Here is a 17251-nt window from a genome sequence, read left to right as displayed (position 1 = left end):
ATTTCCCTTGTTTTTTTCTCTGCATTAACTGAGTGAAAATAAATTAAGATGGACTCTACGAAGTCAAAATCCTGTCTAAATCTTGTTCCACACGTGAATGTTCTAAAGTAATTGTATATAGAACTGCATCAACGTCCAAGCAGCCATCTGACAAAACTTCTCTGAAGTTATGAAATGACCGTATGTCTGAATGAAAAAGTTTTCCTAGAAGGAAAAAACATCTTTTATGAATAAAAAAAAGCCTGACAAAATTCCAGGAATTTATATTTAGAAATGCAAGAGAGGATTAAGGCAGATCTGGGATATTTATTTATCCTTGGAAATCTCACTCATGCATAAAGCTTTGATACCTTGCAGAAGTACCACAAAATGGGGTGTTGTCCACTAATGTTGTCATCTGATCATGGGATCACAGCTCTTTAGATTGCCTAGCTGATGATGTAAATAAGCCACTTTGCTCACTAACAACTTATGATTCTCCAGCAAACCTGAGAAAAAAGGCTTTCTGAGTGTCAATGTTTCCCTTGGATTTGATTGCCATTCAAGCAAAAAGTTATAGCAAACGAATTGTGGCATGGCAGCCCTCCCAGGCCAGAATGCAAATGTTGAAATAAAAATTTTTGAATTAAATTTGCTCCTAATGCAGACACTTTGTTGATTATTAGCTACATTACTTTTAGTTTGCGGTGCTGCCTCTGCCAGTTGCCTACTTCCCAAAGTCTCACAAGCAATAATCTTTGCTACAAAGAGCTCACTGTGAGGTGCAGCAAATATCTGAGAAAAATGGCAGCTTAGAGACCAACCAACCACCCTTACCTTTGATACAAGGTAAGGAAAGTACTTCTGCAAAATTCCTGCAAAAAACTCCTGTCATTTGGGAGAACTTGCTTCCTCTTCTCTTTTCACGCTTATATCCCTTTCAGCCCAAATGTCTGGATAACATATCTCTCACTGCAATGTTTAACACTTGCACTGGCGGAGGAATTATTCCAGAACTTCCCCATTTTACGTAGCAAAGATAATCTATCTTACTAAAAGTAGGAATTGCTATAGGCAAATTGGTGTCCGCAAGGCGCCTATGTTCCAAGTCCCAGTTTATAAGACACATACCTGGAAGAAATTCTTAATCAACCAGCATTAACTCCCCTGTTCTCACAGGGACCTGTGACACACAGTACCTTTCATTAACTCACTGACTGACTGAGTTCCAACATAAAAACAGTTACAACTATTGTTCTTGGAAAAAAAATCCTAGAAATCCCTTCTTAATTTTCAGCCTGTGCCCGAGTTGGGTATGGGGGAGAAGGAGCCTTTTTGCTTAAATAGTTCATGTTTATACCCCATGTTACCTTGATGATATGCTTATAAAGAGCAAGCATATGACTTTGCTAATATTTCCATCATTTTGCTGGTCTCTGGTAAAACAAGCTCTGCACTTCTAGCATCATCCTCTTTGCTCTTGCTCTCCATCTTGTTCCAGTCTGTTGTCTTTCTGAATACAAGTAGCCAGAATCATTTCTGACATTGCATAGGGAATCTTACTGGTCCAGTCACGGGACTATTCCTATCTTTCAACTGAAAATACTTCTCCTGAAATATCTCAGAAACATATTTTATGTCTACACCACATTGGTAGTACATAGTTTCACATCCAAATACTTCTCTTTCTTAATTGTTTTCCAAGCCTAATAGGAATGTTGACTGTTCCCATATGGATGGCCTTATACCTTGTCTATCCCATCTTCAGCACTCCAATCACACAGTCCTTCCCTGCCAACATGCCTTCTTCTGTAACCCAGGAACATCAGAATTAACGAAGCCTGATTTGGACTTTTGTTTTACAGATGACTGTGAGCCCTTATACTTGACACAGTCTTTAGGCCACAGTTTTTTGTGAATTCACTGGTGTTTAACAAAGACTAAAATCGTATTTTGTTCTTTCCACCAGTCAGGACACTTCTAGAACTTCTCTATCTAACTTTCATGAAAAATGTAAGAACTTCTTATCTTTGAATTTTTTTTCTGCGAAATTCATTGAAACCTGCCAAGAGGTTCAAAAGCTAAAATGAAAGAATGCACAGACAGAGAAACAATTGCATGTAGCCTTTGGTCACATATGCCTTGTTTCCATAGCAAGCCAACTACAAATATTAATAAAATTGCTATCCCAAGTGCTCTCTGTATTACTTCACTTAGAATCTCATTCCAGCCACTGCTTCATTTAACTCCATACATTATCATATACTCTACATCCAACTACTTATACTAACCCTCCTCTTTTGAATACAGCTAATATTTTTTTTGTGGTGCCTTTTCAAATTCTTCATTGAAGTTTATAAAACTTTTACTCGACTGCATTTGCTTCCTACTGAATGTCAGATCTCTTATCAGGGAAAGATATCTGATTAGTCTGACAAGAACTGTCACTGAGAAAATCCATGTTTCGTTTTATCCTGGCCTCCATTTTCCTCCCCATCTTTAGTTATTCTTTCCTTCAAAGGGTACCAAAAGCTAAAGTATTCTAATTAGCTGATTTATTTGAATTTGTTCCAAAAACTTGCATACGGAGGAGAGAACAACAGGCTTACAATTACCTGATACCTTTTCTTTTAAGCAAAATTTGCTCATTTCCAGTAACAAAGCAATTAGAAAAGCACACAGTCTAAAGGCCCTGGCTCTTAAGGAGGTGCTATAAGTGACCCCAGATCAGCTGATGAAGCCCTGGGAGGCTGCTTCAACTGCAAACCCTGCCTGAGGCTGCTGCACAGCAGAGACATGCAGTGGCCCTTCACAGTTAGTACAGCAAGGTTTCCTCAGACCTACATTCCTCAGACATTTAATACCACGGATTCTCAGAAATGCAACTCTTTCTTCACGGTTTCCCCTGGTATGGGCAGACTCTAATGGTCCAGCAAGCAAAAAAAAAAAAAAAAAAAAAAAAAGTTTGTTGTTTTCATTTTACTTTATCGTCTTTATTGATCTATTCATCCAAAACATAGCTGTTTTCAGACTGATATGCTCAGAGTGAGTGAACAGAAACCATGATCAGTATAGCTGGCTGGCTGATGCAAAGAAGATGGAATTTCCTTTGCTATGTAGCTTTGATTAAAATATATCTTAAGCTTAGCTGAAAATTTGAGGATGCATTTCAAATGTTACACAACAGGTGAGAACAGTCACTTGAGTATTTTATACTGATATACCTGACAGTGAAGTTTGTCTTGAATCTGTCATGATTAATAAACAGATACCCATTTCCTTTTGTCTACAGTAATACAACAAAGAACATCTTACCTCAGTTAACATTATTAGGCCAATGAAGTATGACACAATAGAAAGGCCGAGAATCAACAGTTCTCTTCTATAGCCCCTTCGGAAAATCTTTGGGTACATATCTACAACAGCTGTCACAAGGCTTTCGACACACACAAACTAGAACAAATTATAAGAAAGTACAAATAAAACATGTCTCATCTGCTCTGTGGATTTGGATTTGCTACAAAACACTTCAAATACCCTTCTGTGTTCCCATCACAGAGACAGCCTGAATGGTCTCTGAGGATACTTTGTAAGGAGAAGCTCAAACTGAGAGGAACATCATTTCAGAATGAAAAAGCCCCAAACTATAGATTTCCAGTCCACCATCAAATTCAAACAGTTGGATCCATTAATAATATCTCAGAATTTGCCTTGTAGCAGATAGCTAACATAAGAGTTAAATCTTTCAAATATGTCTTGAATGGGACTTAAATGATGAACAAACCTTTTTGGAGGACTGCAGCAGAATTTCACTCTAAGCATCCTGCACTTCTGTCACTCAAAGGAATCATACGCAGTGCTCTGCACTGTCGAGCACCATGTAATGAACTTCAGCAGTTTCTTGGAGAAGTTCACTGAGTTCTCTCCATTTTACAGAAGAGAGAAGTTCAGCAAAGACACTAAGTGTCCAAGCCACATAGATGTAATGGGGAAAGAAAGGAAAGGAGTATTCTCACTAACTTTAAAGATCACCAGAAAACAGAAGACCTGAGCTTCTGACTCAGGGCTCTGGAGCAAGTTTACTAAAATAGGCAGCTACACTAATGCTGCATGGTAGACAATATAAGAACTGCTTCATTGAAACGGTCATGAGTAGAATTCAGGAACTGCTGATTTTCACACTTTTTTTCAATGTATTAGATCAGGTTTCCTTCCAGGAAAATATGGGTATACCTACTTGAAATATGAAGATATCATAGGAACTTACATTATCACGATCTGATATTCAGTTTCAAAATTCTTTACAAATTGCTTTAGAAAAAGGAAAAGGGGAAAAACTGGCATTTTACTGAATTGTGGATTTTAACCACTCATATTTAAGTTCACACTGATTTCCATGTTAATAATGAAAGCTATATTCAGGCTGAATCAGTGTTTGCAGTAAACGATAAAGGAATCTCCAATATCACATAACTAAGATTTAAAAGAAGGAATCTGAACGAATGGTTTTAAGCAAGAAATTCAGTTAGGGTTCATTCTTTCATCAGGTTAAATGCCATTAACATCAAGGACATTGATATATAAATGCTAGGGAATCTGACAAAAGATTTAAATTGTGTTTGTTTCATACCTGACTATCTAATCCAAGGAATATGAGCATCATGAAGAACAGAGCTGCCCACAAAGGAGAAAGAGGCATCATGGTAACAGCTTTAGGGTAAGCAATGAATGCAAGTCCTGGTCCTGAAAAGGAAGAAAACAGGAAATAGCTTCTACTTGATTGTTCCTTTATGAGAGATGAGAAGAGCTTAATAAAAGATTAAAAAACCTTGACAAACTGCACATTTCTATAATAGTCTACGTATTTGGTGATGAGGCTGAAATCAGTACTAAGGAATTGCTTGGCACATCAGCTCTGCCCACATCCTTTCTAAATGTTTGAAGGTCAAGATTTCTGGTAAGGTACCACTGTGCCTTATGTTCTCCTGTTTCTCTGTATGGATGTGCAGCAAGATTCATATACCTGAATAAAAAAATCATGTTTGGGTTCTATGACTGCCTCATTAACATATTCTCAAATTTTCTTCTCCCCCCTCCCCAAAACACTAATGTATCTACATTTTGTGCAAGAATGCAGCTAATGGTAAGAGCTTCGTAGCAAGAGCCGCATCTTGGAAGCCATACATGGTGCAAGCAAAAATGCTTACTGGTTTCTTCAAAACCTGGGCTCTGCATTTTTCAGTGCTGCTGCTGCAGACACATTTTTTATTAATTCATTGGCTGAATATTTACAGAAATCTTTTTAATAGGACATTCTTGCAACTGCATTGATAACTTCTCAAATCTACTAAAATACCATTTCTCTCAGCTCAAATTTTCCTGTCTTGGGGGCTTTAGGGAAAGAGAAGCATTTTCCATGACAGTATCAGTGAAGCTCTACTTGCTTTGCAGTTTTCTTGTTAACTTTGACTAACTTCATGAGAGTCATTTTTCCTTCTCAACAGTTCAGCATTATACTGCTTTTCTTTCCGGGCAGCCCTCCTGTTCTTTCTGTTCTGTTGAGTTTTAGGTGATAATTAAATATGTTACATCCACAAAGGTATTAAAGAGCAATTAACCTTCATTTGGTGCCTAACTCCAAGTGATGGTAAGTTGGATGCTTAATTTCTTGTAGCACTTGGCCTTTGTGCCATTCTGGCCTTTAAAAAAGAACTATTATACTTAACCAGACTGTATCAGTGTATGTCCCTGGAAGAAACACTCAGCAGCATTAGGAGATGGCATCAGCAGTCTGACTGGTAGCAACCTGTAGTTAGATAGTATAACTCAAGCAAAACTTCGGTGGATTTTCAAAGATTTCTCCTGAAGAGCTGGTTTGTCATTACTTTAATAGCTATGTCTTTTTTCAAAAGGAGCAAATATTTGTGTGGATTCTGGTGTGTCTCATGTAAAGGAAATTGAATGCTCTTTCCATGAGGATATAACCCACCATGGGCATAACTAAGCAATATATCTCTGCTAAATAATCTGCTGGATGCTCAGTTAAAGTAAGCTGGTATTACAGTAGACCCTTAATTTTTTGAGTTTTGCTGCTTTGCACAATAATAGTAATGTTATTCACACATAAACATATGACCATGAAAATAGTTGAGAACTCTTCTTAGAGCAGTTACTCTAATGAGTCAGGTAACAGGTATTTAAGAGGAATTTTCTGAAAATGTCTTGAAAACAGTCTGAATGAATGTCAACTTATGTATAAGATGTGGCACAGACTAAGTATTCTGACAAAAACCTCTAGGCATTTTTGTTAACTCAGAAAATTGCTTTTGGAACTTACCTGATTCTGCGACTTCTGCAATGGGCACTCCTTGTTCATAAGCCATAAATCCAAGAACTGAAAAGATAGCAAAACCAGCAACAAAGCTTGTGCCACTGTTCAAGCAGCAGAGCATGATGCAGTCTCTGAAAATATAAATAAAAAACACCACAGTTGACCTCCTGAGAGCTTCTTTCACATACTGAGCTACACAACTAATAGAATCCCAAACTGCAGGAACAGACATTAAGCTCTGAATAAGCTCCCAAATGATCTTATGCCTGAGAGAAATCAGGCAGTCATAAGCACCTGCAGGAAGACAGCTTCCTTTCTTGTTTTTTGACTAGTCAAACTGGAAACCTGTTGCTACTCACTGTTTTTCAATAGAATCTTTTAAAAATGCAGTCAAACAGAGCCCTAATAAATATAAGAATGATTTTAAGAACAATTTTACTATAGCAGTTGTAATAATGTACTCCAGAGGATATTAACTCATTTATAAACTGTATAAAAATGGTCGTAAATTGTTTTCTGGAAAAAAATCTTATGGTCAGATCTTGGCTAACTCTGTTACAGTATAATGGCAATTCACATCCATACAGAATATGATCCCAGTTTGTTTTAGGAACAAACTTTTTTTAGAAGCCATGGTAACAAAAATCATTATCCACACTCTAGTCAGCAGCCTAAGAAGCAGGCAAAGATGGAACACACATGGACACTGATCTCTCAGCCATTTGTATCTTACACATCAGGTAATGAGCAATACAAGGCTGAGGCAAGGTAGCATCTCTACCTAGATTGGAAGTGTCACAACAGTAAATCACTTAAAACCAAGGGAAAATACTTTTGGAGAAATGTGCTATCTTTGCCAGGAGCTCAGTGAAGTATCGTTGTTCACCCTGCTTTCAAAAATTACTTCAGCCTTGACAAATGGTGAGGTAGGAATGATTTATCATGACAGTCAGTCTCTTAAGACTGTTTGCTACAAGAGATGGCTGTGTACGTGAGAAAGCAATACTCTAACCTAGATGCCTGAAAGTAAATTAGGATCCTGAAACACTGAAACACAAGGCAAGCCAGTTGCTCTATCAAGCCTATACCTTAGCCTGGTTTACTCCCATCCTACTCCAGCTCTGAAGCAAGTTTTCATGCAAGCAAGAAATGACCCTGACAAATCTGACAGGTTCTGCATCTGCAGCCTTGGATAACATGATGCCCATCTTTCTCACAGCTTTGTAGTGAGTTACTGAAAATCAGAGACATAATTAATCCATATTTTTGAAATCTCAGCATACATTCAGGAAAACCTCTTAGGCAATCTCTCTGTAACTGTTGCTTCTCTAATTTGGTATTTTTTATTCTGTAACCTTATGTCATCAGTTTGCTAAGTTAAAAGTGGGGTAACCAGTTTCAGCATCCAACATCTAATTCCTTCACTAATGATCCCCAAACTACCTCCTACATCTGTTCAAAGCTCTTGCTGTTACTGACTTTGATTGAGCTTAGCATTTGGCACACACATTCTAAATGGCAGGAAGCAGATACACATTTCAATACTGCCAAGTGAATGATCTGCTGAATTATGGCCACTGGAAAATGAGAGGTTTGGGCTTTAATCACACTTTACCTACAATTAATTTTGACCATTATTTTGAGAATGCTTCTATGCTTCCATAACCATTTTGTAGAATGGTTTATTTTTATATATGTTTTATCATCTGTAAATTGCCAAAATTTGTACAGAAATGAAAAACTATGAACTAGATCAAGAAATAGATATGGAGAAGTTCAGTGACTTGACAGTTCTTTCACATACAAGTTCTCTAACACTGTCTGGTCATCAGCAGGGGTAGCTAGGTCCTTTAAAATACTTTCTGAAAATTGCCAGAATTCTAACTTGTTATTTATTTGTTTTTCATACGGAATTGCTCCCTCCCTGCATCTATGGACAGCCAATCTAGTCATACACTTTGAATGGTACTACTATGTAGCCAGTTTCCAGCTTAGAAAATCATCAGCTATCACTGGAAGTATGTTTTTAAGCAAAATAGTAATCTGAAAGAAAACAACCAGGAGCCTAAGTCCTTTGTGCTTTGTGAAGAAACAAAACAAGGAAAAGGCACATCTTCCTAACCATTCTTCTCAGTGTGTTTCATCACTGAATAAGTAACCCTGGAGAGGTTCTCACCCCAGCATATCTCACCTAAGAAATAGGTCAGCTCAATGCTGAGAAATTAAAACTAAGATACGATGAAACTGTCAACAAGAGATGTCGAAAAGATTTATTTTTTTTATCCTTTGGAAAAAAGGGATATCGCTTTAGTGGGATGTATCTGGCTGTTCTGCACCCATATGATGCTACCATTTGGAACAGCCTCTCCTCAAGAGGAGAAGGACCATAACCATTTCTGCACTCACAGGGAAGACAACAATTGTGAACCACATTCCATGAGGTGGTTTTGGTACAAAACAGTTACAGGGTACATAGTTACAGGCATTTATCCAAGGAAATGGGCAAAAGAGAATCTAAGACAATTTTCATCATCTCCAGTTAGTGAGGTACCTATTTCTAGTTAACCTGATTAACAGGACACTGCCACAGCTCCACCATCTCCCCCCTGCAACCCCCAATAGAAAGTCAAACACTGAATTAACACTTGGTTCTGTGGGGACTTAGAGTTTTTCCTGTTCTAATAAAAACAGAACCCTGAATGGGAATTTCCAGCCTAATACAAGTTATTTCTGCAAGAATGCTACTAACCCCTCAACTCCTTGTTGTTTCTCCCTTAAACAGACAGAAATGTGTTACCTGTAGTTCAGTCTTTTTTCTGCTGTGGGAAAGGAAACTAAGAGGAGGGAGGACCTGGATTTATTGGTTGTGAAACCAGTGAATTTTAAAACACAAGTGCCCAGGAACCATTGGAAAGAGAATACAAAGTTTATCTAGTTTTCCTTCAATTTTTTATAAGCATCCTTTGTAGGAAGGCATCAGAGCCTGACTGAAGTCCAAAGTGATTTCAAATGAAGGCAAACGTTCAAATTTTTATGGAAACTTCACATTATTCCAAATGAATGTCTTGCCATTCATCTGAATAATTCAAGGCCCCTTATCCTCTCTGTGCCTGACTGCCTGGATACTGCCGAAAATTCATTCTGCCGTCCTTAAGCAGCTTCTCTGCTTACCACAGAGTCAAGTCCTTAGCATCCCTCCAATCGCTTCCTTGCCTCTATGGATCCCCAACATCCAATTCCCATTCCTCTTTCACTCGTAGACTTGAAGCTTGATCTTGCACCACAGTAGTAACGCTACAGCCAACTCCTAATTTGTATATAAGGTTCAGATGTAAAAATTGTCTCACTCAGGTGTAGCCTCCAGTACAAAGGAGTCGTGCTGGTGAGGCTGTAGAATCAAATGGTTTCTCCTGGACGAAAACTGCCAAGTACCCAGTAGGGAGCTGGTTCTCCAGGTGCAGAGTACAGGAAATAAGAACGAGAGCGTTTTCCTCTTCTGTCTGAGGATGGCTGACATTAATTCTAACCTTGAGAAGGTCTGAATGGATTAGGATTGCTTAGCTTGCTAAAACATTAAGAGGAAACATCAATACAGCTCTTTTAATTTATTTGGGGAAAACGTTTCCTATTGATGCTGCTGCCATTACTTTAATCTCTTCATAAAACTCAATTTTGATATAAACTGTTGTAAATCTAGGGAGAACCTGGCCTCAAGTAATTTTCTCACTGTATTAATGTATTACAATGAAAATTAGTAAAGACATTAAAAGTTCATTTCCTATTCAAAGATATGAAGTGACTTGTTTGTGATTCATTTGCAATGTTAATGAATTAGATCAGGTTGCTAATAAGAAAAACTCATGTGCAGTTCAGTTTTCTACTCCCTTTTCACACTAAAACACATCATGTCATTATTTTCCACTGTAACTTCCCCTTAAAAATTTTTTTTTAGTAAAACAATGCAAAAAGACTGGAAGTATATGTTACATTTAGACAATATCAGACACTGTGGATATTTTAGGAGACAAATCCATAGCTTGTTTTTCATTTTTTTAAGTGTTGGTTAGAATATAAATTTAATTCTGCTTTCCACTATACGGCAAAGGCTGCTTAGCTGCTTTGTATGTCTTCCACTGTTAACACTCATTCAACTCAGCTGCTTTCTGCAGCATAAGATATCAATTTCTGTCCAACTTATTTCCTCAAATTTCTTAAGAATCATACTTTGAGGCATAATAAAATCTGTCATATTCAGAAAATTTGTGAAAAAATTTTGTTAAAGGAATTGTGGAGCTTAGATTCAGTAGAAAGTTTTCCTGCTTCAGCATCTTGTTCAGGACCTTGGAAAGTGAGCTACTGATTTTTTTTTTAGACAGTGACCAAACTATGCCGTTAGAGTCAGAGGAAAAGAAGGAGAACTACATAAGCTTTCTGAAAACTCCTGCTTTTTGTAACAAGTTACAAAACTACAGTAGAAGATTACTGCAGTGCTTGAGGCTGTGACAGAGTAGTTTCTAGATGGGATGCAACAGGAGAGAAATAAATTTAAAAAGAGGGAAAAGAAGTAGCTTTGCTTAAAGCATCACTTAGGCCGATTAGGAAAAACTTTCATTACCCACTGTTCTGTTGGGACATTCATTATCCCTCTGCTGGGGCATTTTTATTCTGAAGATAATGTAAATCAGCATTGTTTGAAGACTGTACAGGCTCTACGCTAATTTCTGCAGCAAAAAGTTTGGAATTTTGGCTGTCATAACCAGACAAAGAGTAACTTCTGTTGCCTCTGAGCAACTTTGCATGCTTAGAAGGCAGAACACTCTTTCTTTGCTGCTGCTGGATAGTTTTGCAGACATTCAGTTGGTGGATACACTCGCATTTCTGTTGTTGCCAATCTCCTGGTTTCTGCTCTCTTTGTAGGGTCCTACTATTTGGTGTTTATCTGACAGAAGAACAAATTGTTGCTAAAACAGTGAAAGAGGAATACTTTTTCTAAAACTGTCTCCTGAACTCTCCAGGTAAAACTGTAATTTAGAATTTAAAACCTTACACCTTTAGGTTTTTTGCTTTTGCACTGTATAATGATTTGTTTCCTTTATAGAAAAACAAAATTTTAATTTTCTGTCTGCAGATGATAATGGAGTCAATATACTCAAACTGTCATTTACCCTCTTGTATTAAAGGCTGTTGAACACTACTTCCAGATTTGTTGGAATTCGATCTAAAATTCTTGGTGTGTTCAGCTGCAAAAGCTACTGAGCACAAAACAAGCAGATCCCTGTTTACCATGTGAAGGCAAATTCATCAATTATGAGATTTTTATTTTAATAGCTCCAGTTCCATCAACAGATGGGGAAAAAGTTAAGCTGACAGTGAACTGAGCTAATGACACCTCATGGTTAAACACTGTGATGTGGAGTTAAGTGTACATTACCATTCTTTGCTATATTTGTTTGCTGGAATTAACTGTATAATAGCACACAGGTATCTCATGTTTTCATGGAGAAAATAGTGTAAATATCCAGATCAAAAATATGATATAGATACCATTAGCTGACTGTGTTTGATGTGTATTTGAAAAGTGCCTGGCAAACTGTGGTTATTCGTTTCAGATGGAAATGTATATCTAGAATTGGCCGAATAATATCTACTGAGTAATCTGATTATGCATTCATTTTCCAACACCACATTTTCTATTCCTCTACCACATACTGCCTACTTTCTCTCAAACTTCCACTTAATTTACATAAGTTCCACACATATCGAGAATATGTATTTACTCATGGCAAGGTTTGCCTTACCTAACCATATCTGCCCAAACAGCGGGGCATCTAGTCTAAACTACTTTTGCATAATCAGCGGAGAAAGACAGATGCCTCTAAGTAGCAGTTCATTTAATTCTATAATGGTTTTCTGGAGGCTCCTGTTTAAGGTTTCCTTTCAAATGGCCATGGTTAGATGAATGAGGTGAGCCTCATTCTCAGAACTTGAAAAAACAATAATTCATTATTTATACAAGCCTGGGTGCAACATTCAATAACGTTAAGGGTTTGATTCAAGAAACCATTCCTAGGCAAGACAGGCTGTCACCATGTGGCTAATTTCATCTATGTGTTTAAGTTAAATTTCAGCTAATTCTTCTTCAGTTATACTATACGTTTAATAATATATGCAAAAGATTTAATATAACACTAATAGTTACTTCAACTTTTACTGATAACAGAAGAAAAAAGCAATGCTTATTTTCCCGCCCATGCCAGTAAAATGGAATGGGTTTTTTGTGTAAGAGTCATCTCCTTCTAACATTAATTCAGAAAAGATTAAAACCTACTGAAGTCAATGGCAAAATCCTTACTGATTTCTATAAAGACTAACAATGATATGCTATCCTTTTCTAACTCTGCTTTAGCTAGGAGCCAGTAAACTATGGGAAAAAGTGACATTCAAAACATAAGACTCAGGTGAGTTTTAATAACAATTTTATAGGATTTTTTAAAGCTGACATGTTATACAGTCAAACATGGGCACACACATGCAAATATACATGTATGAAATTCAGTATATTATACAGGCTAATATGTATACGTGTGTGTACTAAGTGAGCATCTGTGGCTCAGCAAGACTCAGAGATGACAAAAAGGGAAGAAAACTCCAAACCTTTGAAAAGAGTTCCTCTGAAACAATTATAAAAAACATTATAGGTGGCTCCACCAAAGGAAAAGGGAAGCCCTTCTGAATAAAGCTAAGCATGTGGACAGTTCCACCACTGAAACTAAACGTAAAAGTATAGAAAATATTACCTGTAGCAGTTGTTATTATAGTTGTTATAACTTCCCAGGGCTGTCAAGCACCCCAAGCAGATTGCATAAGAGAAAAATATCTGTGTACCAGCATCCACCCATACCTGAAGACAAAAAAGAGAGGCTATAAAAGGTCAAGAAGGAACCATCTTTATGAATTAATTAAGTGCAAATCTGCATAGGCAACACAGTAATATTGTCTGGCAAGCTTTTCATAAGTTACACCAAAAAAAAAGGATGGAAGTTAAATTCTCCTCCCCTTCCCAGTGGTATAAACAAGGAATAACTCAGCTGGTCTTTACCAGTCCAACTAATCTAAGAAGAAAGAGAAACAGAATTCCTGGAGAAAAATCCTACCCAGTATAAATTCCTTAATGACTTTATTACCACTATAAGGTATAATAATTATAGTAATAAGAAGATAATAATTGCAATATAATAACTGCAAGCTAAATAGAACCTTCTACATATATCTCAAAATCACTTGATAATTATTTACTCAAATTTAAAAGTTCAGGGTGAAAAAACACTCTATAGACAAAATATGCCATTCAAAGATAATATACAAATTAAGATGAGCCAGGAAGAAGAGACAAATTGACGAGGGATTTTTTTTTTTCCCCAGCAGTACCTAATGGCCCCAATTAGGCAGCAGGACAGTTGTTCTGGTCACGGTACGATTAAAGAATAACAGTTCTGTAGAGCTTATCAAGTAAGTGGCCTTGTAATATTACTGTGGCAATATTTATATTCCAAACTGATCCGAATACCACATTCTAAATCAGAAGGCGGGAAAAAAAAACCCAAAAAACAAAAAACAAACAATGAGCTTACACAAAATGATTACTCTCTTCCCAGCAATCTTAGAACATGAATATAACGTGCAACTATTTTGGCTCTTTAAAAAATACCCCAACAAACCAGCTGGTTTCACTACAATCTTGGTGTATTACTGCTTGGTAGCAGAAATGAGTATGTTCTTTTAACTCCTGGTCTTGCCATGAGACTGATGTGAACAACCCTCCTACACAGTTGGACTATTATTTCCAGTCCAATAAACTCTAACTCCTGGCTTCCTCAGATAAACGAGCTCTATGAGGGTTTTTTTTAAAGCACAGCAACCAAAGTGCTTTTCAGAGAAGTAACAAAACACTGCATGGCTGATAACCAGAGGCAATAGTTGTAGCCATTAGCTACTGTAACTTCGAGACAGGTAAGAGATCAAATTCCACTCAGGTAATCATTTCATGACTATAGTAATAATTGTAACCAAATACACATAAATACATGAAGAAGATATATTTGTTTTACATGTGATCAAGCCAGACCGTGGTCCCTGGAGTTGCTGAGAGTGTTAGTGTTTAGGAATAACGTTAAGATCACATTTTATTTGCATCAGTGGTTTAAATGGTTTCACTGCTGTCATACTGAATAAGATACAGCTGATTACATCACAAAGTTCCACTACTTGGTAAGGAAAAAACAGCACAGAGAAAGCCTTTTGACAGACAGGCTCTTTAACAGGATCGGAAGCTCCCAAAAAGCTGCAAGTAGCATAGGTCAACTGAAAATGCACAGTCTTCTTAAGCCTAAAGAAAAGCCAGGAAACTGGATCAGCAGACGTAGAATCTGCTATTTCCTTCCGTTTCAGTTTTTGCACAATGTATTGTTGCAGAGCATTGTATGGCACTTAGATGAGCAATAGCCCTTCCTGTTGGCATATGCCAGCTCCACAGAGGTCTGATTATTCTTGGGACAGCAAGTCCTAGCGGAAATGGGGGCAAAGAGGAATTGTACTCTGAAGTGAGAAACTCCAGAGCTGCTTGAGAAGCGGAGCAGCAAGAACATCCCTCTGGAGGTCCTGTGTACCTTGTTCAAAAAACAGATAAAACTTTTATCTTAAGTGATATAATTTCCTTCAAAGAAAACAATCTCCTCTAAAGACAGTGACATCTAACAGTGAATCAATATAAAAATAATCCTGAATACTTTCAGTGGAACATAGTCTGTAAGCAAGTGTTCACATATGCTAAAAAAGTTGAACCAGACTGAAGAACCCTGTGTTTTTGTTGAACTATATTACATCAAACTAGAAATTCTACCAAAATTTATGGCTATGTTTAAAAAGGGAGGAGGTGGTAATTTTAAATTTTAAATCAGGGCAGGTTCTTTTGGACTGTAGGGTCAGAGAACCAATGACATTTAATTTGTTAGGACCATTCATTTTTCAATTTGAGGTTTGAAATACTTCCAAAATGGCAAAAACACGTACATCTGATCAAGGAAGTGGCAAATTGTGAAATGAACTTAGAAATCACAGATAGTCTTCTGGTAGGTGGGTAAATATGAGGGATGGACTAACCCTGTCATATTTTGTCACAAGCCTGGATATGTTAACCTTTTAAGGGCAAGCACTTGATATTACAGCGCACTTCTTCAAACTCTTGCCCCAACAGCTAGTGACCATTGGACATATTCAATATCAGACTGCGGTGCCCATTAATAGTTGGAGAGTTTGTTGAGGTATATGAATTGTTAGGTAGTCTTAGTCCTACCCAGCCTCAGTAATTCATAAACAGTACCTCAGAGGAATTTCCCCCCCTAAAAATATACTTTTGGGGGATACAGATGGCCCCTGTAGACATCACCCAAAAATCCAGGCACCATCCATCTGGCTTATGGCAACAAAAGCATTATAAATTATTTCTGAAGGTGCTGAATCACTGCAGTGCAATACCTGTGTAACCTTGCAAAATCTGGCTTAGACTAAAAGTTGTAACATTTTCCAAGTACATGGAATGAATGTAGCAGGATTCCACAGAACGATGAAATTCTGAAGGACAGAGACAAAGAAAAAACTGCCAATAAACTGAAAGCCAAGGATTCTGGAGCCAGCAGTCGGTGAAAGGCCTGAACAAAAGCAGTAAGCTTTCTCTGGGCTTGATGTATTTCAGGCATGAGTAAATTTCAGAGGAAAAGACCTGCAGCAGAGAACATCCTGTTCATACTTCGTATGCTTTATACCTTGAAAATCCTTTGGTTAGTGATATTTAAGTCAATTCAATAATATGCATTCATAGATGTGGGGGTGAAAAATGTTTTATAGTCTTCCACTAACTCCCACTTCACAAGATGGAATTAACTGTTTCTTCTTACTTTTCTTCACCTCATATTTAAAATATTTCCACAGTAAAACAAGATGAAAATTCAAGCTCAAACTCTTTATTATATCTCAGTATCTAAAAAATCCAAACGCCACAGAGCAGAGCCTTTATATCTACTGGGCTCACATTTTGCAGCCAAGTTACAGCCATTTTACGGACACACTAGGCCTGGTGCCACGTTAGCAGCAGTACGGTCAAAGCAGAAGAATGCAAAAGCCAGCTCAGAATGCAACAGCTATTGCTCTGACTCCTGTACAGAAATAATTCTTGCTGGCTGATGGATGGGAAGAAGGGAACTGTTCAATGAGTCCATGCAATGAAGGTCTATTCCCAGAGGGAGGAGGCAAAGCCAAGAAGCCTTGACAGTATGGCACAGCTTGCTTTCTCCAAGTAGAAATGATGCATGGCAGCGAGAAGAAGCAGTAAGCCTCTCCACCTTCCATTCTCTGACTGGGAAGGGGAACAGAGGAGCTCTGTCTGTGCCCTGTTCCCCAGTTTGAAGCTTTCCCAAGCTTCACGTTATTCTGCTGCTTTCCTGATTCACAGCATAAGCTCACAAGCAGTGGTCTCGGCTGTGCCCTGCTGATAACTGACTCTTGTTGGAACAAACACAGTTCCACAAAACAGAATAAACTAGAACATTTTACTGAAAACAGAGTGCAAAATCCAGCTCTCAGAAGCGAAGAATACCTGAAAATTAAGTCTGCTTGCATAACCTTAATTTGACCTTCTTGTGTGTAGGTCTAGGACAGAGTCTTCATTTACACAATTACAATACTGCCCTAGTCTCTGCCCAAAGAGATGAATCAAGCTAGTGAAATGGAGGACACTGTTGTCTGGAGGATCCCTTGGCTCTTTTGTCACCATAATTGCAGTGCATGTAATGAATGAAGAAGGATAAAAAAGGAAAAAGGAGGATGTGCTGTAGTTAAGACAACAGAATGAAGCTCTGGAGAATTAAGATTCTTTTTGTGTTCCTG

At 37.6% G+C, this 17251-nt stretch overlaps 1 protein-coding gene and 1 long non-coding RNA gene across 3 annotated transcripts in view; one reads left to right on the top strand and one right to left on the bottom strand.

Annotated features, from left to right (window-relative positions):
* The window catches only part of LOC112984575 (uncharacterized), a 118048-nt gene extending 106494 nt beyond the window's left edge, over positions 1–11554 (top strand). For both annotated transcript variants that reach the window (XR_010391204.1, XR_003259534.2), the window contains one exon: positions 11228–11554. This is a non-coding gene — a long non-coding RNA (uncharacterized LOC112984575). The remainder of the gene's footprint in view (positions 1–11227) is intronic.
* The window catches only part of SLC6A11 (solute carrier family 6 member 11), a 113198-nt gene that overhangs the window by 8799 nt on the left and 87148 nt on the right, over positions 1–17251 (bottom strand). Inside the window, exons 8-11 of the mRNA XM_026102530.2 lie at positions 13108–13211; positions 6317–6441; positions 4610–4722; positions 3295–3432 (exon numbers count right to left, since the gene is read on the bottom strand). Coding sequence (XP_025958315.1) covers positions 3295–3432; positions 4610–4722; positions 6317–6441; positions 13108–13211 — 480 coding nt within the window. The remainder of the gene's footprint in view (positions 1–3294; positions 3433–4609; positions 4723–6316; positions 6442–13107; positions 13212–17251) is intronic.

Source organism: Dromaius novaehollandiae, chromosome 12, assembly GCF_036370855.1.
Source record: "Dromaius novaehollandiae isolate bDroNov1 chromosome 12, bDroNov1.hap1, whole genome shotgun sequence".
In the NCBI taxonomy this organism is placed as follows: domain Eukaryota; kingdom Metazoa; phylum Chordata; class Aves; order Casuariiformes; family Dromaiidae; genus Dromaius; species Dromaius novaehollandiae.
This window is presented reverse-complemented; position numbering and strand designations above follow the sequence as displayed.